Below are 26,264 nucleotides of genomic sequence, written 5' to 3'. Positions count from 1 at the left end.
TGCCATCGGAGCTAGAGGCGGAGGGAAGGCTCCAGAGGGATGCAGGAGAGGGTCCCAGTAGGGAGAGAGGCAGCCCATCTGCTGGGAAAGGAAATCAGCGTAACACCAGTGGAGAAGGGGGGCAGATGGGGGGATCGGAGAGGAGGCTCCAAGACTCCTCGCCGGAGACCAGCGGAGAGAATACGGGTCCTCCGCTGCCCACACCCTCCCTGCGCAGAACACTTCCGCGCAGGGAGAGTAGGGGGAGACTTGGCGTCAAACAACTTTTATGCTGGAAAAGGTTCAAGAAACGCCTACTGATGGATTCTGCCAGCGACTGAGACAGTCACGATGCTGGAGGCTGTTCAGTCAGAAAGGGTTTAACCAGGTAACCTAGCCAGGAGTGGCGGCAACTTACGCACGAGCAACCCCTAAATCCATTACAGACTATTATACAGAAGTATATTAATATTTTTAGCATACAAAACAGCTCCTGTTTAAATGCCAGTTTATTTTTGAAAGAACAAAACTTTATCAGATATTTAAAATAATCAGCAAGGAAGAAATATATATATTCAACTAGGCCATTTGTCTTCATCCAGTGGGTCAGGACTCACTGCTGGGTCACAACAGCAGCGCTACCATCACCAAATAAATACACTGTATAAAATTAAGAAATGGGCCTCCAAATGCATGTTTAGGTTAAAGGTCTGAAAAGGCTAGCGACCGGGCAGTTCTCAAAAGTAACCTTGTTGATGAAATATCAATAACTCTCTTTAATTTCAATCCAGAACAGCACTGATCTCTGGAATAAGTGTATGGAAACAGCCTTAATGCATTTTGGTAAAGCTTAGATAAAATTGAGAATATTGGAATATTAAGAAAGATTATTTATGAAAGGTTGCTATGCCAGTCTTGCATACTTCTCTTTGCCAACTTGGTGTCCTCCAGATGTTTTGACTATGATTCCCATCAGTGTTGTTTGGGAATGATGGGAACTAGTAGTAGCCCAAAACATCTGGAAAACACAAGGTTGGCAAAGACTGATGTATTCACTGACCTGAGCTTTGCATTCAAAACTTTTGGAATTTGATTTCATGACCTCAGTTTACCATGTTGTGTGTGTGTGTTAGAAAATACGTAATGCATCTGAAATTTAGTTTTTTGCTTGGTTAGCTGATCTTCATTTTATGCTCAAGTTCAATTACCTTGTGGGCAGGATACCAAATATAGCACCAGGAAATTTTTAGACATATCAGTAGTCCTTGTTATTGCTATGATTCTTCAAGCACTTGCCCCAAGCCATATAATCTAATCAATATGCAGTTTCAACATATTGATCAGTTCTGCTGGGTGGACAGAAGCCAGAGGCAAGAGTGAAAAAGGATCTGAAAGGCAAATAGCATGTGACGTTTGCACATGCTTGCTCTCATACACACATGGCATGAGGGCTTTATTTTTCATTTCATTGCAGGAGGAGCTACAGAAAAATAAATGGAGAACCTATATGCTTACAACTGCTGTGTGGACAGAGATAAAGTATGGAGGGCTTTTAATGGCATTTATTTGCTAGTGGACTAGTGCTGCTTTCCAATTTAATCTTATTTCCACAGTTCAGGCTATAAAATCTAAAGGTTGTATCCAGTACATTGTTATGCACATGAGTTGTGTTGATTTCAGTTGGACTTCCTAGGCAACTATGCGCTGGCTTAGTTCAGAACCTTAGTTCAGAACCCAGTACACAGATGATATGTAAGAAATTAAAAGAATATAAATAAGCAATTAATACAAGTAAGAAACTAAGAAAATACTTTAACATGCACACCAGTAGCATTTCATAGTTATTACTAGAAGTCTTTGAAAAGAGAAGCTAAACCAATATTTTCTATTTATCAGACATGTGACAGACAATATTGAAATTGAAAAAATAGAATGTTACTGTTTCCAAAGGGTGTTTTTAAAGATAAGAATGAAACTACATTTTGTTAAAAATGTAAAATTAAGCACCTGAGCTTAAAACTGTTTTGTGCAGTTAGGTCAAATTTCAGAATCTCAATTTTTTTTAAAAAAACCCCACTAAATCAACTCTTTTAGAGCCTACTTAAATAAAAAATGGGGGGGGGGAGAGACATGTAAATGGGGACAGCCTACAGTAGGCCATGCTTTCCTGCTCAAAACCTATTGGGATGAACTGGGAGGGTACAAGAACATTAATTCATTTCAATGGAGTTAAGAAGATAAGATGAGCCTGCTTGATCAGGCCAATGGCCCATCTGCTCCAGCATCGTGTTCTCACAGTGGCCAACAAGTTGCCTTTGGGAAACCAGCAAGCACGTTCTGGGCACAAGAGCACTCTTCTGTCCTGTGGTTTCCAGTAGCTGGTATTCAGAAGCATTGCTGCCTCCAACTGTGGAAGTTAGCACATAGCTTCCTGTAGAATTGTGCAGGTGGGTTTCAGAACCAATGGAAGCGTGCTTCTTCATTACAAAGGCTTCAACCAATGTCTTAAAAGCAGGCTCCGGCTCATTTAAAAACTCAAGTTCTTCTGATGATGACTCGCCAGTACAGGAGCTTAGGGAACCAACCAGCGATCCTTTTCCTTCATATTTATATGAATGTACATATTCGCCGACACGTTTACGTTCTTCCTCCTGTTCGCACAAAAACACCTTCTGCACGCAAAGAAAGTACATGTTAACCATTTTCTTAAATGCACCTAAACATAAATCAGGGCTTCTAACTGGTTCCTGCATACAAAGAAGAATATAATTCATGTATATGATTCATACTATTTAAGTCCCTTTCTATAAAGCATAACAATGCAGTTTGCATACTGTTTATTAAAGGCAATGATCAGCTTCTTGTGTCAAGCTATCCCATACTACACAGGATAGAATCACTGGGTTGAAAGGGATTTTCTAGCAGCCTATTTATTAATATTTATTGTGCTTTTATGTCACCCTTCATTCAACAGAATGCCTGGGCAGTGAACAAAATACCCCCTTCCTGGTCAGTACAGAACCTGTGGGCTTGCTTTCTTTTATTAATTTCCTTTTAAAATTTTGATGGCAAGAACTAGACAGAGGACTTCACATTTGGCCTGACTAGTGCAGACCAGAATGGAACTCTTTCATCTTGTTTTCCGAGCACTGTGCTGCTATAAATGCAACCTAAGATTGCATTAGCTCCCGTTGCTCTGTCCCAGCTCCTGCCAACCTGGCCATTCGTATGAATTTGAACATTCTAAATGGCAACTGCCCTCCGGACGTGCCAGGTGAATTCACTCATTTGGGCACAACATCAAATAGTGTCCTAGATTATCTTCTAGTCTCAGAAGACCTATTTTCAAACTTCTTTTATCTCAAAGTAGATAATGTACAATCCAGTGATCACCTACCTCTAGCGGCCAAGCTAACGCTTGACTGGCACCCGGTTAGCGGAACACACCCAATTCATGTAGGTTTAAATGCCACAGCTCAAGTAAGAGGCATTAAATGGTCCATGAAACAGGCCCAAAAATATGCAGAATTCTTCCAGAGGAATAGCTCCGAATCCCTTATTGTGTCATTGGCGGAGCTGTCTGAACCAAATAGGATACTGGAGTGGTTCTTCCACTTCTCTGCAGATTTAACTAGCTTCTTTACGATGCCGGCTCACCTGGCTAACCGAGATCAACCCAGGTTCGGTGCACCTTGGTTTGATGCCAAATGCAAGCAAGCTAGACTCTCTCTCTGTTGTATCTACAACAGATATAAAGCCTCTGGAGCTGAAACTCTCCCCCCAGAGTACTTGCAGGCCAAAATTGCTTACAAACAGGCACAGAAGTCAGCCAAGCACGAGTGGCAGCTAAGACGTTGGCAAGCGCTGATTGCTGCCTCTAAGCTTCGCAGCTCTCGCGGTTTTTGGAATTTAATCAACAAAAGATCGAGGAAATACCCATTGACGGTTATCCCAGCCCCGACATGGGAACAATTTCTAAGAAAATATTTTTCCCAGACAGACATCTCTAACATCCAATCTGATACTCTCTCAAGTCACTTGCCCATATGGCCAGATACTGACCCGGAGGAAATAGTAGATTTAATTGCTAAACTGAAAACTGATAAAGCCCCAGGGCCCGATCTGATCCCGGCGGAAGCTATTAAACAACACCCAATATGGTGGGCTAAAATTCTTGCAAAAATCTTTGATGCAATCAATGCCACGGGCCAGATACCTACATCATGGAAGGAGTCCATCATAATTCCTATATATAAAAAAGGACCACCAGAGGACCCAGGAAACTATCGTAATATCAGTTTATTATCAATCATCGGAAAAATCTACACTCGCTTCTTGCTAACCAGACTAACCCAATGGGCCGAAGATTCCAATCTGATAGGCCATGAACAGGTCGGGTTTAGACCAAATCGCGCTTCTATTGACCATGCTATAATTCTATATCATTTGGCGCGGAAGTATTCTTCCCCTACTCATGGTCTTCTATGTGCTGCTTTTATAGACCTGAAGGCGGCTTTTGACAGTATCTCTAGAGAGCTGTTATGGGAAAAACTGGCAAAGTGGGGCATAGAAAAAAGGCTGTTGTGGCTATTGATTAAATTACATGAAGGGACGGCCGCTAGGGTGAGGTTAACACCTGAGGGCGATCTCACAAACTCAGTTCCAATAAACAAGGGGGTACGACAAGGGTGTATCCTTGCCCCCTATCTTTTTAACCTTTATATTAGTGACATGAGGACGCCCCTAGCTGAGGCCCAAACCTCCATTCATGCACCCAGGCTTGCAGACTATCGCTGCCCCTTATTATTGTACGCTGACGATGCGGTGATCCTCTCTTATTCTCGAATCGGTTTGAGGAGGGCCCTTAAGATTTTTGCATCATATTGCCAAACAAATTTACTTACTATTAACCATTCCAAATCTAAAGTCCTAATTTTTTCCAGGAGTCGTAAACTGTATAGATGGGAACTTGAGGGGAAGCCAATTGAACAAGTTTACAAATTTCAATATCTAGGAATTTACTTCCAGTATAATATGGGATGGAAAGCGCATATCACATATTTACAAAACAAGGTGAAAGCCCTTATCTACGCTCTACTACGCTTCTTCTTTACTGAGGGGGCTATGCATGTTCCATCCGCCTTAAAAGTTTATAGTGCAAAAGTGGTTGCAACTATGGCCTATGCGGTCCCTTTATGGGGCGCCTTTGTAAACCTCTTGCCTCTGGTGACATTGCAAAATCTTTTTCTAAGACGCCTTTTGAAACTACCCTCCTGTGTAAGCAACTCTGCCATTCGCTTAGAACTTAAGACCCCCTCCCTTGAGATTCTAATGTGGAGACATGCCTTTAATTATTGGCTGTCCCTTTGGCATAAATTGCCAAACTACCATCTTATTCAGTGCCTTTGGAGAGATGAATTCACCAGCCCATGGGCAACAAAAATCCATTCCAAACTGTTGTCTTATGGAATCTCTCCTTCCGATATACTTAATTTAGATCTAAATACAGCAAAAAAGGTCATCAAACAAAGACTGGAGGAGGTAGATTTACAACAAAATCTTACCACAGGTGGAGGTACATGTTCCCCGATATATCAGGGCATTACATCTATGTCCCAGATACCTCGATATCTGTCTACTTTATCGGCTGCGTCGCATAGATTCGCATTTGTTAGAGCCAGATTTAATGTGTTCCCCTCAAATGTGCTGAGCAATAGATTTTCTAACGGTAAAATCTCTGTTTTGTGCGCATGTGACAACAAATCGATAGAATCCCTTTATCATATCTTGTTTAATTGCCCCTTATACAATGTTCCCCGATCAAGGATCCTGAGTTCAATCATTCTGGAAATTGCTGCTAAACCACCTGAATTGCATCTAGCTTATCTACTCCAGGACATTGACTCTTATAGAACTTTACAGGTTGCTAGATTCCTGATCTCAGTTCTGTCATATAAAAGACTTCATGGAATGCTGCATGACTATTAAAAATTCAGTAAACTCTATGCACCATTTTATCTTCAAGGCCATAACACGGTACATTTAGAGATTATGCGTTGAAATATTTTAGTTGATATTTTAGATTGTAAAATGCTATTGATTTTATCTATTGATTTTTATCTATTGATTTGTTTTACCTTGTGGGCTTATAGCCGAATAAAGTATTATCTATCTATCTCCTGCCAACCTAGCAGTTCGAAAGCACGCCAGTACAAGTAGATAAATAGGTACTGCTGTGGCAGGAAGGTAAACGGTGTTTCCGTGCACTCTGGTTTATGTCACGATGTTCCATTGTGCCAGAAGCGGTTTAGTCATGCTTGCCATGTGACCCAGAAAGCTGTCTGTGGACAAACACCGGCTCCCTCGGCCTGAAAGCGAGATGAGTTCTTTACCCCATAGTCGCCTTTTACTGGACTTAACCATCCAGGGGTCCTTTACCCTTACATTTTTTACCTTTTATTAGCCTCCACGTCACACTGTGGGATACCTTGAGCATCAGCATTAGGCTCTGCATTCAAATAATGGAAGCATTTGAATAGGTAGGACTTTCTCAGTAGTTGCTCCAAAGCTCTGAAACACCATCCCAAAGGAAGGTGGTCTGGTTTTCTCCACTCTTTGGGCTATGTTGTCTTGCTTGATAAGTGACTGATACTATTTTATACTGCTTGTATGAGGCATTCCTTGATGGTTTTGACTTGTTTTCTGCTGTGATCTTTATGGATTATGTTTTATCTCACTGCTTTATGCTATTTAGTATTATAACTGAATTTTTAGCTTTTATTGTATTAATGGTATGCTATGCTGTGAGTGACCTTCGATTCTTTTTTGGAAATAAATTAATAATTGTGGGCCACACAAACACCTCACAAGCCGAACAACATGGATCTTTCCAGTAAAACAGCCTAAGTGTATCAAATAACTAGAGAGCTACAGCCAATATTAAAATCCAGAATATGAACTAACTGTAGCTATTTAACTGAAATATATCACACTACGGTGGATAGTCTTAACATTAATCCAAACATAAACCATGGGAAATCTGTATCAGTATGCTTACTTTAGCTAAATGAGGATTGGTAAATTCCTGCCATTGTGAGCACAAATCTCTGGAGGAACTCCGTATGGGTTGTTTGATATTGTGTAAAGATGCTGTCAAGTGATTTCCTCCACCTTTGAATAATTCTGGTTTGCGATACCCTCTGATATCATGTAAAGATGCTGCCAATAGAGTTCCTCCACCTTTTACTAATTCTGGTTTGCGATGCCCTCTAATATCATGTAAAGATGCTGCCACGATATTTCCTCCGCCTTTGACTAGTTCTGGTTTGTGATGCCCTGTAATATCATGTAAAGATGATGCCAAGAGTTTTCCTCCTCCTTTGACTAATTCTGGTTTGCTTTGCCCTCTGATGTCATGTAAAGATGCTGCCAGTTTATTTCCTCCACCTTTGACCAATTCTGGTGGGTGATGGCCTTCTCCTTTTATCACTTCCAAACTTTCCTGCTTTCCAGTTTTCTCTGCAACTGTGCCCATGCTTACAGCTGTATTCAGTGTGCTCACTGGAAGTATATTTAGAACCTGAAAAGAAAGATAACAGCAGAATTTTGTAAAAGAAGCAGCAGTTTCTTTTTACCATCTATAGTTTGGGAGATAAGATTCCTGAATTCTCGGAAAAACAGGGCCTGAACCCAAACCAACTATTTTCCCCATTATGTATACATATCCCATACCAACTCAAAGCAGTAACTTGTGGGCCTTACTATCTCCACAACTCAGCAACTCTCTTGCCTGCATGCCATTCCAGGATCCAGAAATACATTTTGCAGCACCAGGCCAGGTCCTCTTATAACCATGATAAAGTGCTGCAGCTAACTTACTGTCCACCATCTTATTTGGCAAGTAGAGTTGGCTTAACTTGACCTCCAAACCCAAGAAAATGAATCCCAATCTTTTCTGAACCCAGAAATGTAGCCATGTTCATTAATTTCCATGTGTATATTCCGAATAAAACTTAGTTGAATACCACCTTATGTTTTGGAATTTTTTGGGTGCTCAGCAGTCTTCTTACTAATCCCCACCCTTCTCTGTCTCTCACTCACACGCTCTCTCACACCCACAGTGCAGGAGTTAGCTCAAAAGTACACACACTAAAAAGATAAAACATTGCAAGCATGTTTTTCCCCTTTTATAGTAACACAGCAACTCTAATATTTAGTGCGCACCCACCCACACCCCACTTTTTAGAAAGCAAATGCAGTACGGAACTTCATAACTTTTAGCCAAAAAATGCTACTTACTGTCATTTCTTCACCTGGTGCCTCTGTGTTTGACATCATTAAGTTCTCAAAAGCTGCATTATTAGACGCTTCTCCAGGTGCTTCTCCAGGCGCTTCTTCAGTATTGGAATTTCTTTTATGGAGCCAGTAACCACAGGGTACCATCATCCCCGCTGTAGAAACAAATACACATAATCTGAGCTTTAGTTTTTAATTATGTGATTCAAAGTCATGCATGAAGGGAACTGAATTTAATAAGTAAATTGTTACATATTTTCTATAAAGCAAATAGCATCGGAGGCCGGCATGTACCTCAGGAAGTGGGGGGCTGGAGAAGTAAATACAATAATCAAAGTAAAGGGTGCTCCCCATTTGTGAAATGCTCTCTCCAGGGATGTTCAGCTGGTACCTTCATCATACACCATTGGGCACCAGGTGAAAATGTTCCTCTTCAACTAAGTCTTTGGCTGATTAACATCCTATAGCCTTTTAAATGTTTTTGGGGGAGCAGGAGGAGGTTATTGGTTTGGTTTGTTCTTGTTCTTATTATGTTTATTTGTGTCTTTAGCTTGTATTTTTATGCTGTGAACTACCCTGAGATCTACGGATGAAGGGTGGTGTACAAATCTAATGAATACGACTAATAATAAAATGCTATGGATGATTTTTCATTTCAGGGCATTCCCCCCTCCCTTTTCTTCCTCTGGAAGATTTGATAGCTCTGGAAAAGAGGCCTAGTTCTCCCAAACAGCAAACAGTCAGCATGTATGTACAGAATGCAGTTGAGATATGCACGTTTTGCAAGGCCTGTTGGAGATAATGCATATTGGCCAGAGAACATACCTAATGTAGTTGATACATGCACAATGCCCAAAGCTTGTTGTGGATTGTACAAATTGACCAGGAAATGTGCAGAATTCCATCTTCGTGGACATGTGCACATTTTCCATGACACCTGGTGAATGTGCACAGTAGCTAATTGCTATGTGCATTTTCCATTTAACATACCTATATACACAAACATGGGACTAAGCCACCTTAAGTGAACATTTAGAACTCCAAGGAAGAGTCAAGGGAGAAGCAGTTTTGCAACAGACTGGAGTTAATGGCTCATTTTGTATATCATCTATAAGAGAGAGATATACTTACACAGTGATAATACTGATCCAAGGACTGTTGCAGCAATGCCCCAGGGACCAAAAGCAGATTCTGCTTGATATGGAACGCGATCTACAGGGATTGCCCCATTCTCCAGAGCGGCGACTGTGCTGCGTTCAGAACAATTACTTGGAATTTCACAGTCACAGTAGTGAACTGTTATTTCACTTATTCCACTGTTACCTTCATTATCATATATCCTAACAGGTATTATATAATAGCCATAGTCAATATCTTCCACGGGTGAAAGCAATGCTGATTCATCTGTAAAACAAATTGTGCAATGATGAACATTTTTACATTATTTGTTCTCTTAGCTACAGTTATTACAGAAGTGGGACAGGGAAAACCATGTACATACCATCATTTGGTGTTAACCTCCATGTTAAGCCCATTCGATTCTCTATTTCAAAATGGAAAGGTCCAGTGTAAGGAGGTAGATCGGCATCAAAGGCCGTAATACAAATTGGTGTTTTGTCCTTACACATGGTGTAATTCTTTGTTGTAATCACTGGGAAATTGTCATTCTCATCCATGATGTTTATCACAATTTTCCCTTGGCCTGTTTTACCACCTGGAAAATGGAAGTTTTTCATGATTTAATGCTGTAAATAGTCACACACTGTCACAGTAGCAGGCTTCAGCTAATCTGTGCAAATATGTAGTAGTGGAAAAAAGTTCTGCCCCAAATATAGAAAATTATAAGAATTTTTATCTCTCTCTCTCTCATGGATTAAAGCTAGCTTTTAGACTTATTTCTGTGGCAACAGGGCAACAAACTAGGAATTCAGTTCAGCAACAGAAGATGGAATTTGGCATATGACTCTGAGGAAAATGCAACCTTTCTGGTATCAATTTACCAAGTGAATAAGCTTAGAAAAAAAATCTGAATTAAGTTTTTCCTATCCGGGTCTACACTTAACCAACAGCAAAAACCAGGGCTAGGAGGGGAATAGTGCTTTTTTTAGGGGGATACAGTGGCAATGTGGTCTAAACCACTGAGCTTCTTGAGTTTACAGATCATAAGGTTGGCAGTTCTAATCTGTGTGATGGAATGAGCTCCTATTGCTCTGTCCCAGCTTCTGCAAACCTAGCAGTTCAAAAGCATACAAGGGTGAGTAGATAAATAGGTACCGCTGTGGCAGGAAGGTAAACAGCATTTCCATGCGATCTGGCTTCTGTCACAGTGTCCCATTGCACCAGAAGCCATTTAGTTATGCTGGCCACATGACCCGGAAAGCTGTCTTCAGACAAACATTGGCTCACTCGGCCTGAAAGTGGAGATGAACGCCGTACCCCGAATTCAACTGGACTTAGCTATCCAGGGGTCCTTTACCTTTTACCATTTAGTGTTCTTTTTAAACACTTACTGAATTATCAACAAGATTTCAAAATATTTATTCGCAAAAATGTCTGTACTGCCATTCAGAAAAAATAAGCAGCATGAAATTGATAAAATTGCATTCATAAAACAAGTACAATATATGTGGATTTGGTATTATTTAATTTAACCTTTTTATGATTCAGTTTACTGGGTTTTTCTGTTATTTCATTTTCTTCACGGTAGCAAGCTTATTATATATAAAATACAGATGGAACCATGATTTATATCCATATTGTGAGCTCACTGATGTCATAGGATTAGAGTTCTTTTAACACTGTGGTTTAAAAGAAAGATACAAAATACTACTGCAAATATGTAGATGGCATAATCAGCAGTTTACAAGCATTTGTTACTCACTTTGGTCAGTTGCAGAGACTGTTACAATGCATTGACTGTATTCCTCATTTAATATATCTCTGTCTAAAATTGTAGTGGTTATCAGCTGTCCTGTTTCATCAATGGTGATCCAGTTGCATGGGTCATTTATGATTCCGTAACTATTGAGAACATTTTAGGAGGGTTGTATACCATTAGTACAATGTGATAATATAAACCAATTATAATTGTTCCCTGTTTTTAACCACAATCTATAAACCAGATTACTGTGTTATAATTAAAAGTGTACCTTATGCCTGTGCTATCTCCAGTTTCTGGGTCATATGCTTGATAGATTCCAACCACTGTTCCTTTTGGGAAAGATTCCCTTAAAGTTATAATATATTCAGTGGCAAATGTTGGCCCCTCATCCACATCCATAACTTCAATCACAATTGTGGTGGGGTTTCTTGATGGGGCTCTTGAATTTGGTGCTAGGATATAAGGTGCTTCATTATTTACAACAATTTCTAATCTTCTCTCCTTGGAAGTTTCATAGTCCAGTCCCTGGAAACAAACACATTTCTGTTAAAACTAACACAATATTTATTACTGGGTTGCTGTTATAAACTTTGAACAAATATGGTAAAAATAATGTGTGGAATCCAATGGGTGTCACTCTGCTGACAGAAGACATGCATAAGCAGAACAGGGAGGGGGAAATTTTTTTGGAGATTTCTCTGGCCAGGGACCCTGCAGAGTAGATTAAGGGGATGTGGGCTGCATAGGGAGTCTTCAAAAATTGCCTCCCTATTGGTATAGTGAATTCCTTCCATTAGTGGAATGACACCTTTTGGATTCCACACAATGGTTATCAATTGGTATTTTGCAATTTCATTAAGTTTCTTGCCACCCTTCCTTTTCCTCATACTTGCTTATTTCCCCCAAATTGCATAAACCATGGATAAATTTCCTTTAGGGGAACATTTCAAGCTTGGGAACCCTTAGAAAATAGTTACAAATATAACATTTCAAGAACAGCCTTTCAGGGCTTAAAATTATGTTGCATACCATCAAATAATTTCAAAAAAAAACTCTAGATGATTCCCATTAGTAATATACCTTTGTACCACAGGTAATTTTTCCCCATCTGCATTTACCTTTAAAACAAGTAAACACCCGACATTCCTCTCTTGATCAATATTCATAGAAAAAGCATTATCTTCATTTCCTTTTATAATTGTGAATTCAGCCAACCATGAAGGAGTCCCAGGTTCATCATTATCTCTTACAGGAATGCACAATATTTCTATATTTTCTTCGTTTTCATATATTTTCACTTCATACTGAAATGAAGTTTTCAAATAAGCAATTAATAAACACTTCTAGAACAGTGAAATGATTTTCCAAAAGCAACAATAAAATACTTTAACTCCAGTGGTGAAGCTGCAGAGTTTCAAGCCTTGTGCAGATCTGACACTACCAGACTTGAACTGAGCCACAATTGGGAATGGCTAGCTCACTACAGGATGTGATTGTCCCTTGGTGTTCACGTATACAGTGGTACCTCGGGTTAAGAATGTAATTCATTCTGGAGGTCTGTTCTTAACCTGAAAATGTTCTTAACCTGAAGCACCACTTTAGCTAATGGGGCCTCCTGCTGCCGCCATGCCACCGGAGCACAATTTCTGTTCTCATCCTGAAGCAAAGTTCTTAACCCGAGGTACTATTTCTGGGTTAGCGGAGTCTGTAACCTGAAGCGTCTGTAACCCAAGGTACCATTTTATTATTAATTTTGCTTTTCCTGTTCATTATCTTTGGAGATTAGACCACATCCACTCTTGAGTTGATACTTTACCCCTAGGATGGGAATTTGTTTGCATCTATGCCTTGTTTGCATTTGTATCTTAGTTACCATAGTAATAGGACACACGTATCTCTTGTTTTGGTGGCCTCCTGGCCACACATGGTAATAGCATTCCACTCCCACCTCTTCTTTTTTACCCACATGTCTATATAGCTGCAAACTGAGGTTAACCCTTCATGCATCTAACAGAGTAGAATCTGTTAGACACATACTTTTCTACTTTGGGACTTGGGCTGCAATCCTATATTCATGTACCAGTGAGTAAGCCCAACTGAATTTAATAGGCCATGCTTCTGGGCAGATATCTATAGGATTGCACTGTAACAAAGCTATACTTTTGAAAGATTAAGAGGAATAGAATAGTCTGGGCAATTATTCTGTAAATACATATTCCATCCTGATAGCCAGGGAAGGAATTCTCTATAGTTAAAATGCAAATAATTGTATTTTTCCTCAATTTAACATTTATTATGATTACATTTACACCATAGGAAATACTGGCTGCTCAGGAGGTACCCACATTTTTTAAAGGTCTGATGAATTTTAACAATAACAAACTTACCACATTTTGTTCTAATTGCGGAGCATTGTCATTTACATCTCCAACTGTAATTATAACTTTTGCTGTAGTGCACAGACCGAATTCCTGGCCTCCCATATCTCTTGCTTCAATTTGTAGCGTATACTCTGGTGTTGTCTGCATTAAAAGGAATATATAAACATAATTTCCCTGTTCTGATTAAAATCACCAGGATTTTATGAAAAGGAAAACCAGAGACCATGGGACTGCCCAGTTCTTCAGATAGTTACACATTTGTATAATATTGACCAAGATGGCGGATGCTGCATTGAAAAAAACAGCTTGGCATTGTTTGAGCCTACAAAATAGCATTATGAGAAATAAATGCTTTAAATGATCTGTTTGCAACATCAAACACATCTCCTTGTTTTTTTAAAAAGGGAGCAAGAATGACTTCACATTCTGATCCTAAACAACAATTGCATGGCGATGTACCCATTTATTTCCCTTATAATCTACCTTTCCTCTAAAAAGCTCCAAGTTTCCCTTCTTAGCAGAGTTTTGGCATGTGAATAAAGGCTAGGTGCACAGGAAATTTACCTCTCTGTCCAGATGTGATGTTACCACCGTAATAGAACCTGAATCTGGATTTATAGCAAATACCCTTAAATTCTGATAACTTTGAAGATCCTGGGACACAATTCTGTATTTCACTTCCGTATGTAAGGTGTATGGCTCATCATTGTCTGTTGCAGTCACTTGTCCAACTAGCGTCCCTGTATGTACAAAACATCATCTTTAAATTTCCAGCTTTCCTTCATAAGATAGTTTTAAAATAATTATTTAGATGTGGTGATTTTTCACTTAATCTAAACATGTAAATCCAGGCATATATGTCAGAATGCTTTTTTAAAAAATCACTTTTGTATACCTAAGTATACCTATTTTAAAACATCTGTAGAGAAATATAACCGTTCTTAACATTTGATCAATGAAACAGATATATCTGTCTATGCATCTTTCTGTATTCTTATTTGAAACAGATTGGTTTTCCCCGCTGTTGGGGACTTCCTACTGCATAAACAGTGAAGTTCGTTATTTTAGGACTGCATTGCTGAACAGTGGTTCACCACCCTTTATTTGATGAGAAACCAAAGTTCTCCTGCTGGTTATAGCAACAACTCATTTGGGGAGCAGGTACACTCTGGAGATGAATTTACCAGTATCATGCTTACTCATCATCATTCTCATCGGTTAGAGAGCAATTGTGGGAAGCAGGGAACCTACTGTATTTGTAGGGCTTGTAGACACCTGGAAAATCAGTATTTTAAACTGCATGGGGAGACTCCACAAGTATAGAAGGCTCCCCATTTCACACAGTTGCCCTCTAACTCATGGAGAGCAACAGGGGGTGCCAACTTGAATGAAATATAGGGGGCATGTAAGCCCTGCCCTGCGTAATCATTTCACATGATATGTTGCATGGAAGCCATTTGGATGGCAATACCCATAAACTTTAGGGGCCCCTGACCCCCTCAAATATTTTACTAGGGGAGCAAAGACACACACCCCAGCCCCTAGGAGTTGGCTCCTATCGAGAGTAACAAGAATGATGGCTATGAAGATGGAGGTAGGCCTCTCATCCCCATGTGACTGAGGATGGGGGCTGTCATATGATTACTCCAACCAGAATCAGAATCCTTGAATAGGGCTATATGTAGATTATTATTTTTCGGAACTCAGATATTAGCTCAGAATTATAGCAAATAAAAATAATATGGAGCTTACATACAATTCACAGCACCTCAGTTTTTAATTAGTACTTTAAAATATTGCTGTCTAAACTAAGCATGATTTATTTAAAAAAGAAAAGATTTTTAAAATTACCAATTCCACAGTTTTCAAAGACAAGAAAAGTATAAACGTCCTGCTCAAACACTGGGGCATTATCATTATCATCTTCTATTCTAATTATATGCACAAGCGGTATCTCTGGTGTATATCCATCTGCTGTCATTGCATAGCAAATCAACTGTATAAAAGAGAGCAAACAAACAAACAAACTTTTATTTGCTAGTTGATCTGAAGCAGAAAAAAATATATATTTTTAACAAATCAGAATACAATTACTTCCGTCCAAGTTTCTAAACAAGAATCTGCCAAGGTGAACAGGCTGTTATATGCTGCGTGTGGCCTTTGTGGTGAGCAGTCCACCTGTACATCCAGAAAAGCATGGGACATTGTGTCTCCGTGATCTCCCAGAGTATATGCATTTAAAAACAGACATAAGGATAGGCTACAGTTGAGTTGGACTAAGAAGAAGAGAGAAAGGAGGCAGGGACATGAGGTAAAGTGGCATAAGAGGAAATGGACAGAGTCCAAGAGCCATGTGAAGGAGGTACAAAGGAGTTGTGCGTCATACAAAGTGAAGTACAGAGGAAGCAATGGTCAAATAAAGTAGTCCATTGAATGGCCTGGGAAAGAAGGACTTGTGCAAGGCAAATTGTGTGTTCGAACAGGGGTCTGAGGCAAGGAAACAAATAAGGGACTAGGCACAGCCATTTGGGCCATGGAAAGGAGAGATGAAGGAAGAAGGAGATATGGGAAAGATAGGAAAGACCACATGGGAACAGTGAAGGGAAGGTGGGGCAAGTACCTTTTTGCTGGTTCAACTATAATCCATCTTTGTGAACAAGTTTTCATATATATCCCCATCAATTGGCACTGCACCTTGAGTGTTAGTATTTATATATTTATTATTGTAGTCTCCTCTTTACTGAATGGTTATAGGAAGTACAATTTTCATTGAAATCATAAAATAAAACCACAATACAGCCAATGACAAAATATCAACACAGCAGCCCAGAACAACAGTTTAGGAGGAAAGACATCTAGTCAGTCAAATGCCTGGTTCAAGCATCATGTTCTTTGTGTCTGCTTGCCTGTTCACCTTTTCCTGAACTGTTTCACTAGTATGAGTGGGCAAGTGTTATCAGAAAGCTGTGAAGTAAAGGAAGATAATAGGCTGGGGTGAGGGCAGGCTGGTTGCTATCTTTCATCTGTAAGAAAACCCACAAATGCCTTCTCAGGTTTCCTTGAGTGCCTTGGTACTGCTAGCAGCCAGTAAATCAGTCTTCTCCCCCCACCTATTTAATGTACAGGAACATCTGGCTCTGATTGGCAAGTTGATGCTGTGCATGGCCTGCTGATGATTCTACATGTTGCTCACCAACCAAATCCCTCTCACCTTCTATTGAAGAACTGAGGACTAATGTAAACATTGTGAGGCTACCAAAAACAGCTTCTCTGTAGTGGATACAGTGTTTGAAAACTCATTTCCCTGCGTGTTTCCCTCAATCATGCAGTTACCTGTCAAAAAAGTAACATACAGACAGCTGCAACAGATAATTGTTGCATCTGTTCATTCATTTTTAATTGTTTACCTTGAGGAGACTATACTGCAGAGGGCCTTCTTAGCAGTGGGGGCCCTCCCTGTGGAATGCCCTCCCATCAGATGTCAGGGAGATAAAGAATTACACAACTTTTAGAAAACATCTGAAGGCAGCCCTGTTCAGAGAAACTTTTAGTAAAAGAAATACCATGGATCTGTCCAATTGTTACTTATCAGTAAATACGTAAACAGAAGTCTGAAACCCATACCTGAAATTCTGGGTACTCTTCCCGATCGATTGGACAGGTAACAAATAGATTTCCAGTGTCCTCCTCTATGTAGAAATAATTATATGGTGGCTTGTCAACACCATGACCACTTATGGAGTATCTGATATCGTATGTTAGGGATGTGTCGGAAAGCAGCTGTGTAAATGCAAACCAATTTGAAACAGAAATAATAATTAACAAAATCTTAGGGTTCCAGGTGGAGAAATCGAAATTAGAAACAGAATTGCTAGAACCAAAGATTAAGGTACTTTCAAGGATGTATAACTTGCTGTTGAAATGGAATACACAAGATGAAACGGTTAAATCGGCTATGATAAGGTGGGCACAGGACATTGGGCACAATATCATGTTTGAGGACTGGGAGAGGTTGTGGAGTAATGGATTGAAATTTACTGCATGTAACGCTCTGAAAGAAAATGTAATGAAAATGATTTATAGATGGTATATGACCCCAGTCAAACTTGCCAAAATTTACCACCTGTCTGATAATAAGTGTTGGAAATGCAAAGAGTGTGAGGGAACGTTCTTCCACCTCTGGTGGACTTGCCCTAAAGTGAAGGCGTTCTGGGAAATGATTTATAATGAACTGAAAAAGGTATTTAAATATACCTTCACTAAGAAACCAGAGGCTTTCCTTTTGGGTATTGTCGGCCAAGGGGTGGCAAAGAAGGACCAGACATTTTTTATGTATGCAACAACAGCAGCAAGGATACTTCTCGCAAAACATTGGAAAACTCAAGATCTACCCACACTGGAAGAATGGCAGATACAACTGATAGACTACATGGAACTGGCTGAAATGACCGGCAGAATCCGTGACCTGGGAGAAGAGAGGATTGAGGAGGACTGGAAGAAATTTAAGAACTATTTACAAAAGTATTGTAATTTGACTGAATGCTAAATAAGATGCTAGATCAAAATAACTGAGCACCACTAAATTTAGAAGTTTTTAAGAAAATAAGTAAGACTGTGAAATTTAGCTCCTTCTGAGAATTATAAGATTATGAAATATAGAAGGGATATAAGAATTTAAATAAGATGATAAATTGCTGACAAAATGTTACAACGATGAAAGTGGGAGCGGGAGATGTGAGGAAGTCCAAAGAAAATGTGAAAATATGTTAAGATCAATGTTATATTGCTTATTATGTTTATTTTTATTGTAAAACCTAATAAATTGCTTTAAAAAAAAAAATAATTAACAAAATCTTGTTTTCTTGTCTATTTATTCAGAATCCCGTTAGCAATCCCAAGATGCAAAAACAAAATATTTACACATCAATTCAAATATTATGGACACAGGAAATAAATGTTTCATGTGATAGTAGCTCCATGCAAAGTCTAAAATGCTTGTGACTTGCTTACCATGTTCCTGGTGAGAGTAGGGAGAATTCATATGATTAGGCTGTTCCACATAGCTAGTTGCTTACAAATGTAAAAGCCTTATATTGAACTCCCATCAGACTCAAGCTGTTGTTTCCTTGGTACTTCCAGGCAAAAGCTGAAGCATTTAAATGGATTTCATTCTCTGGTGTTAAATAGCTGACTTTAGATATTTACATTGCAATTACAAGCTTCTTCAAAAGATGTAGGCAGAGACAAACTGGTTTCCCTAATCCCAGATTTCTGCAGCAATGTATATATCAGCAGCAGTGATGCAACAAACAATTCCCCCAGACAGATGAGTTTACCAGATGGGGCAATCATTTATAGACACAAACGATGGGTTTAACAGTAAAGTTCTTGGCTGCCTAGCAAGAATTGGGGGGCAGAGAGTATGCTGTGTATCTGAAGGCTTCAATCATAGTTTCTATTGATTGAAGTTCTGTTACTGGTCACTTATAACATATGCCAAGCTGCTCAAAAATCCTTGACTGATAATTTGAAAAGTAAAAATGAAGAGGTAAATTTAAAACATACCTGTTGAATTTGCATTGGATAAGGTCCAAGTGAGTTTTCCATTAAAATAGTTGGGACAGGACCCCATCTCCGTTTAGTTCGTCTAAGAAAAGTATCTCGTAAATGTCTTGCCTTTGCTATTGGGACCTAGAAGAACGGGAGAGACAACTAAGCAAACAACAATAGCAATCATGAGCAGTATTCAGCCAAGTCATACTCAAGGCACCTAAATCCATTGATTTCAATGGGTCTCCTCTGATTAAGTTGGATGCCACCCTATGTGTTGCATCACTTTATTTTTCAGTCCCTCTGTGTCTATCTCTCTGCTAGAATTACAAATATTTTAACAGTTAATAAGACTTCCTGACTTCTAGGATAATTGTAGCATATGGGAATAGTAGCATTCTTATGTCACACGAAACAAATCTAATATTTTTGTCCTTGCGCTATGTCCATTAAATTCTTTTTTTTCTTCCATGTTGAATTTGTATTATGTCATTGATCAAGGTTATAACTTTCTATTTTTATCTGTGCTTTATCAGTTCTGTTTTTAGTGGAATATTTAGCAGTAATTTGGGAGAAGATTCCAACAATACACATTCAGATTCTGATCACAGAGTCATGAAAATTGTCCTTCAAAGTAAAACAGCAGCACTAAAAGATGAGGAAGAAGTGAAAAGAGCAGAAAAAAGCAGGATAAGATATACTGATGCAAATCAGATATGCTTACCTTTTTTGAATGTGTGAGCAAACTAATATGTATCTTCTTTTGTTCCTGTTCATGATTGCTTTTAAGAAATATGGTGATGATGATTTCATGGGAAGTCAGGGAAACATCCCTTGTTGTATACAATGAGCCATCTTCTTGAATTGTGAAATTGGGATTGTTTGAGTAAATAATTTCAGAATGATTAAGACACTGTTTCATGTTTACTGTAGGAAAATATAAATTTAAAGGACTAGTTGAAAAATAGTTTACAAAGACGTAATTCCAAACAAAGGTGTCTGAAACTATATTTAGTGCCAAATCAAATTTATGATAGACAGGCAGAGGAGTCCCCACTGCCCTGGCCACAAATTGCTTAGCTGTTGATGGCACAGGTTGTCTGGGCACTCCCCATAGCCAATTGTCCTCCAGATCTGTACAATTCGCATAATATGTAGGATAATTTAGGTAACCTTAGAATTTGAACTCCAGAATCTGAAACAAGTCGGGTTAAATTTTAATTTGCCTATATATTATTGGTTTTCAAATAGTACATATTTGACAACAACAGCAATAACACATTCTTGGATTCTCACCTTGGCCGACAAATGCCCCTGCCTTTAGTTTATGAGGGACATTAAAAGTTACTTTCTTGCAAGCTTCAGAAGATAAACTCAGTACCTTAAAGAGAGAGAGAGAGACCAAAACATTAAATCATTCTTTTTTTTCATGAAGCAACAAAATTATTTCAATACAAACTTTGTATTGATTGGCTTGTTATTTAAATTCTAAAAGTATTCAGCAGTTAGTTTGCTTTGATAACAACAAATGTCTACATCAGTGGAACTGTAGAGTTCTCATATCCCAATCCTGTATTCCTCATTCCAGCAAATTTCTTTGCTGACCCCAAATTCAATAGACCTGTGAATTGTAAAGGGTTCAGCTGAGAAGCAAAATGTCCATTAATAGATCTTGTATATCTTCAAAATATATGTTGCTTCAGGTTCCTTTACACCAAATAAGAGACTCTACTAGAAGGCTCTACTAAAAGTTAACACACAAAGAGAGAGAGAGAATTAAACATATTAGTAATGAAGTATATTGTCCTTGGAATTTTGCAAACTGCTTAGAGATTTTATTGCAGTCAAGTGATATACTGTATAAATGTAGTGAAATAAATAAATAAACTGGGCTTGGAATATGGAACAGTTTCCCTCAAAACTGGAAAAAAAAACTCAAGCTTGATCAACAGACTCCATCACTCATATTCCTAATTATATTTTCAGGAATGCAACAGTTTCCCCCAGCCCAGTGAACCCCTTAATTCCCTTCCTTCTTCCCATGAATTTACCATCTGTTTGCAAGCCATCTCCCATTTGCCCACTAACTAGGTTTGGTGTTCCTACAATGGTGAAAGAAGAGGGGTCTTGAAGCAAGAGTGACAGGAGTGTATTTCCCTCTTCACTCTTTCTGTTATGCTTGACTTGCTGCTATGGCTGTTAGTCAGGAACCAGGGAAGAATGGAGAGGGACCCGCTTCCTGTTTCCATTCCACCATTTCTGAAGCTGCAAGTGGGTAAGGGAGTCGGCAGGAAGCTGGATGTATATTCTACGATATGCAGTATCTTTATTGTCATTGTCCCATGCAGAACAATGAAATTGAAAAAACTACATAAAACTACATAAAAACTACATAAAACTACATAAAAACTACATAAAACTACATAAAAACTACATAAAACATTCAAAAACCCCTCAAAACTCTGAAACCCCATTTTAAAATACACTATACTATAGAGACCCCTTATGCTGCATTTAGAACCAGAATTGCATTTGCGTAGAAACTGTTTCTCAGGCGGCTAGTCCTGGCATTTATAACCCTATACCTTCTTCCAGAAGGCAGAAGCTGAAAGAGATCATTTCCGGGGTGCGTACTATCCTGCGCTATCTCTGCCGCTTTCTTATGGCACCTGGCAGCATAGATTTGATTTAAGGTGGGAAGAGTGCACCCAATTATTCTCTCTGCAGTCTTTACAACCCTGGATAGCATTGGTTTTTCCCTGGCCGTGCAGCTCCCAAACCACACAGAGAGACCATAAGTTAATACGCTCTCCGCAGTGCAATGGTAAAATGCCATCAACAGGTCCTTTGAGAGATTGTTTTTCCGGAGGATTCTCAGAAAATATAACCTCTGCTGTGCTCTCTTTTGTAATACTTAGAGAAGAACTTTGGAAGCCAGACTTCTTGTATTATATTTCAGATTAGTATTACAAGCCACCAATATTTGTATTGCACTTGCAAGAGACATCATTAAAGCAAGCAAATGCAGGAAGAGAATATTAGTTCTGGTATAAAGTAAATGATGTATCATTCAGCATCTAATCACATTCAAGATGTGTGAATGGACTGGGGGGAAATATATTGCAAACCATGTGTTACAAAGTTTCCCTTTGTTTTATTTATTTATTTATTTCATAATATTTATATACTGCTTGCTTGTAGAAAAAACCTCAGTGGTTTACAAAAAGGATAAAACAATGAAATTATAACTAAAAATTATACAACTGTAATTTAAAACATAAAAAGGTTAAAACCACAATAAAAGACTAAAAATATTAAAACTCTTACAAACTTTATAAACATCTGCACTAGCTGCAGCTTCAGGATCAAGTGTGAGGGAAGCCCCCACATAGAGCACATTGCAATAGTCCAGTCTTGAAGTTACCAGTGCATGAACTACTGTGGCAAAGCTTTCCTGGTCCAGAAATGGCCGTCGCTGTTGAACCAGCTGCACTTGGTAAAAGGCACTTCTAGCCACTGCAGCTGTCTGAGCCTCCAGTGACAGGGCTGGATCTAGAAGCATTCCCAAACTGTGAACCTGCTGCTTCAAGGCCAGCCCAAGTCATTTTGGCACCTGAGGCAAATCACAAAATGGTGGCCCCCTCCCATCACCAGGGAAGAAGAGGGAGTGAAGATCTACATCAGGAACAAGGGTGAGATAAATAGCAACATTGGGAGCAGGGTGGAAGGAGACCAGCAGTGCCTCCTAGAGGGGCCACTGTGGAGGAAGATCCAGCTTCCAGTGAGTATGCTGCAACTGCCAGTAGCACTATAGCAGCAGCAATAGGTGATTCATTCCTCGGAGACCAGATCTGTAGATCCTGCCACCCCCTTACCTCTTGTTAAGAGGGAGTGCAACCCCATCCAAGGTAGGCCATTGGCCAATTTCTCAGACCCAGGAACTACTCACCCACAGTGCCTCCACATTGCCAAGATTCAAGTTCAGCTTGTTCTCCCTCATCCATCTCACCACAGTATCCATGCAGTAGCCCAGGAACTGCATGGTCTCTCTTGATTCAGATGTTATTAAGAAGTAGAGCTGAGTGTCATGCTGATGGCATCTCACTCTAAAACTCCTAATGACCACTCACAGTGACTTCATGTAGATGTTAAATAGCAGTGGAGATAAGTGCTATCTCCCAATGCTACTCTCTGAACTCGGTCCCAAAGGTAGGATCAGAACCACTGTACAGTGGTACCTTGGTTCTCAAACACCTTGGTACTCAAACAACTTGGAACCCAAACACTGCAAACCCAGAAGTAAGTGTTCCAGTTTGCGAACATTTTTTGGAAGCCAAACGTGCTCCATTTTGAATGTTACACTTCTGATTTGAGTGCCACACTTCCATTTTGGGTGTTACGCTGAGGTCTGTCTGTTTTTGTCATTTATTTTGCATTTTTATTTTTGCGGCTTTTTTGTTTTGTTTTTGTGACTGTGTGGAGCCCAGTTCAGCTACTGATTGATTGATTGTGTGACTGCAGTACATTGTTTATTGCTTTCATTTTATGGATTAATGGTCTCATGAGATAGTAAAATTCATGTTAAATTGCTGTTTTAGGGGTTGTTTTTAAAAGTCTGGAACGGATTAATCCATTTTGCATTACTTTCTATGGGAAAGCACGCCTTGGTTTTGGAATGCTTTGGTTTTGGAATGGACTTCTGAAATGGATTAAGTTTGAGAACCAAGGTACCACTGTAATATGGTGCCTCCAATTCCCATTCCCTGGAGTTGTTCCAGGAGGATACCTTGGTTGGTGGTATCAAGTGCTGTTGAGAGATCAAGAAGCAGCAGCAAGGTCACACTCTCTGCAGAGGTCATCCATCGAGACGACCAAGAGCAACTTGGTTCTGTGGCCTAGATAATCTGTGTCCTCCAAAAATGTGCAGCTACTCCACCACAGCCTCTATCACCTTCTCCCAAAAGGGGGTATTTGCAACTGGTCAATAGTTTTTCAATCCAAAGGCCCAAACAAGGTGTAAGAGTCAGACACAAACCTGTAGATCTCAGCCAAAACTAAAAACAAGCAACCCCTGCCCCACATTAATTCAGAAGTTGTACAGTCATATATGACCTATACCATATGCCTTCCTAATGGTTTGAACTGACTGAAGTGAAAGGATACGAGTCTTTTCCTGGAATTTCCTAAATGTGATGATGTGCGTTACATATTGCACTCCTGTTGTGACTCTGACATGGCCAGGTTTTCCATAAATTCCTTATCTCCATCTTTTTGTTTTATTTTATTTAGTACAAGTTCTAACACCGAACCAAATTTCTCCTGATATGTGGTCTGGCCCCAGTCTCATTTCCTTTGCCTCAGGGGTAGGAAATCTGTGGCCTTTATTGGCTACAACTCCCATCATTTCTGACAATTGGCCATGTTTATTGGGGCTGATGGGAACTGGAGCCACCCTCTCTGCTTTATCTTCTCATTTTTTATTTTATGTAAATAGAGTAACAAAACAGATTCCTTGTTCGGAATGACCATAAATATCTCTAGAGCAGTGTATCTGCAATCTTATTATTAAATATTACAAACCACTTCCAATACATAGCCAGGATAGGATCTCAGCAATAATTTACTGACCATAAATTCCCACAAGAAATAAATACAAGAGAATTTAACAAAAACAGAAATTCTCCCGTCCCCCCCACACACATTTAACTAGGACTTTGCCCAAAGAATCAAATAAAAACTCATTTATTTTAGCATAATCCTTATTATAATATTTCAGTACAAATGCAGAAACAATCCTGCTGATATTATCTGTCACTGAGTATTTCCCCTTCTAAAAAATTCTAAAAAGAGCCAATACCTGATGCAAAGAAATTAACATAGAACACTTAGATTCATATCTACTCAGAAGTAAATTCATTTAAGTTCAGTGGGGCTTACTCCCAGATAAATGGGCACAGGATTTCAGGCTTAGACATTTTCTGTGATGGTAAGTTTCCAGACCTCTCAAAAGTTTGTTGAGATCAGCGTATTAAAGTTCCTTAAATCAAAATTAATATTCCTGATCCTGGAGCACAGTGATTCCATTAAACTGTACCAAACAGTTCCATGCATCAACTACTTTAAATGTAATCAGCTTATTAGCATACCTTTTTAAAAACAATAAATAGGACCCCACAATGATCTTTAGACTTTCAGTGTTATTTTGACAATTAGAAAGGCATACTGGAATTGTTGCAATAAGTTTAAATAATAATAGCAACTGATTCGTATTCAGCATTGCCAAGAGTCAGTGTAAGGGATGTCTCCTGTACTAAGACATGCAACATATTTAAAAATACATCAGCTACATAAAATAAAGCAGATGTTCTTTATTTTAGCACATACTATTCTCACCATACTCCAGAGAACAGCTCTGTAATGGCCATAGTCTTTGGCAGAGAATAGTTAAATACAAATATCTACATAGATTTTATTTGGTCCCTTTATTTCACGATGAATTCTGCCTACTTACTATTGATATACAACCAATTCAACATTCTGTTCTACTCACCAGTAGACTGAAGAGAAGCTGTAGCCAGATAGCTCTACATAAGATGCTGCCTTTACACCATCTTGCAGCTAGTAGCACCATTTCCAGTATAGAAATTCAATGGGCTGCAGGGCTTTTCTGGCTACTGACTTGCTGGGTCTGGCGATAGTCCCCAGAGGAGTCAGGGTGAAAGGAAACACTGCAAGGCAGCAGCAGCAAGTATATGGTGCAAAAAGTGAATGCAACTTTCTTCCTTTTCTTCCCTTTCACTTAAAGCTTTTGCTGTCTAAGAAGGGCCGGGTTATTAATTCAGCTCTCTTGCTAAATGTCATGGGGCTTGTCCTGAAAGAGACTTGTGGAACGTGCTCTATTTCATTTCAGACTTTCCTTGCCCTGGTGAAATGCTGGGGGAGAGGGAGAAGTTGGATGGATTGGGCTCCTGGGCTTGCCCTTCCCTTCCCAATTGCTTAGGACTAAATTGTTTTTGGTTTCACACAAATAATTCTTGGTTTCATAGAATCTTAAGCTAGAGGCTGAAGCAGTGAGCTTTCAGCCAAGACCAGTGCAAAGATCCTGGCCTCCCCATTCAAGGACCATGCTCCCCAGTCAGCTTTGTCTCATTTACCGTATCTTTCTTGATTGCCGGGAT

The 26,264-nt window shown here is 39.3% G+C and overlaps 1 protein-coding gene and 1 long non-coding RNA gene across 2 annotated transcripts in view; one reads left to right on the top strand and one right to left on the bottom strand.

The window, feature by feature from the left end:
- Nucleotides 1–26,264, top strand: part of LOC308481783 — an 81,467-nt gene that overhangs the window by 6,490 nt on the left and 48,713 nt on the right. The gene's annotated exons all lie outside the window — the stretch shown is intronic.
- On the bottom strand, nt 473–23,945 carry LOC308481795 (desmocollin-1-like; the record flags this gene model as incomplete). The annotated part of the gene is made up of 16 exons (XM_081014501.1): nt 473–2,651; nt 7,037–7,558; nt 8,278–8,429; nt 9,406–9,678; nt 9,776–9,988; nt 11,156–11,295; nt 11,424–11,680; nt 12,274–12,459; nt 13,543–13,677; nt 14,101–14,276; nt 15,388–15,532; nt 17,161–17,316; nt 19,102–19,227; nt 19,811–20,013; nt 21,138–21,188; nt 23,873–23,945. 16 exons carry the CDS (start codon nt 23,943–23,945, stop codon nt 2,190–2,192), a joined length of 3,270 nt encoding a protein of 1,089 aa, XP_080870627.1. The 3' UTR covers nt 473–2,189.

The sequence above is a fragment of the Podarcis pityusensis genome, assembly GCF_964106645.2.
Source record: "Podarcis pityusensis genome assembly, chromosome: 7".
In the NCBI taxonomy this organism is placed as follows: Eukaryota; Metazoa; Chordata; class Lepidosauria; order Squamata; family Lacertidae; genus Podarcis; species Podarcis pityusensis.
This window is presented reverse-complemented; position numbering and strand designations above follow the sequence as displayed.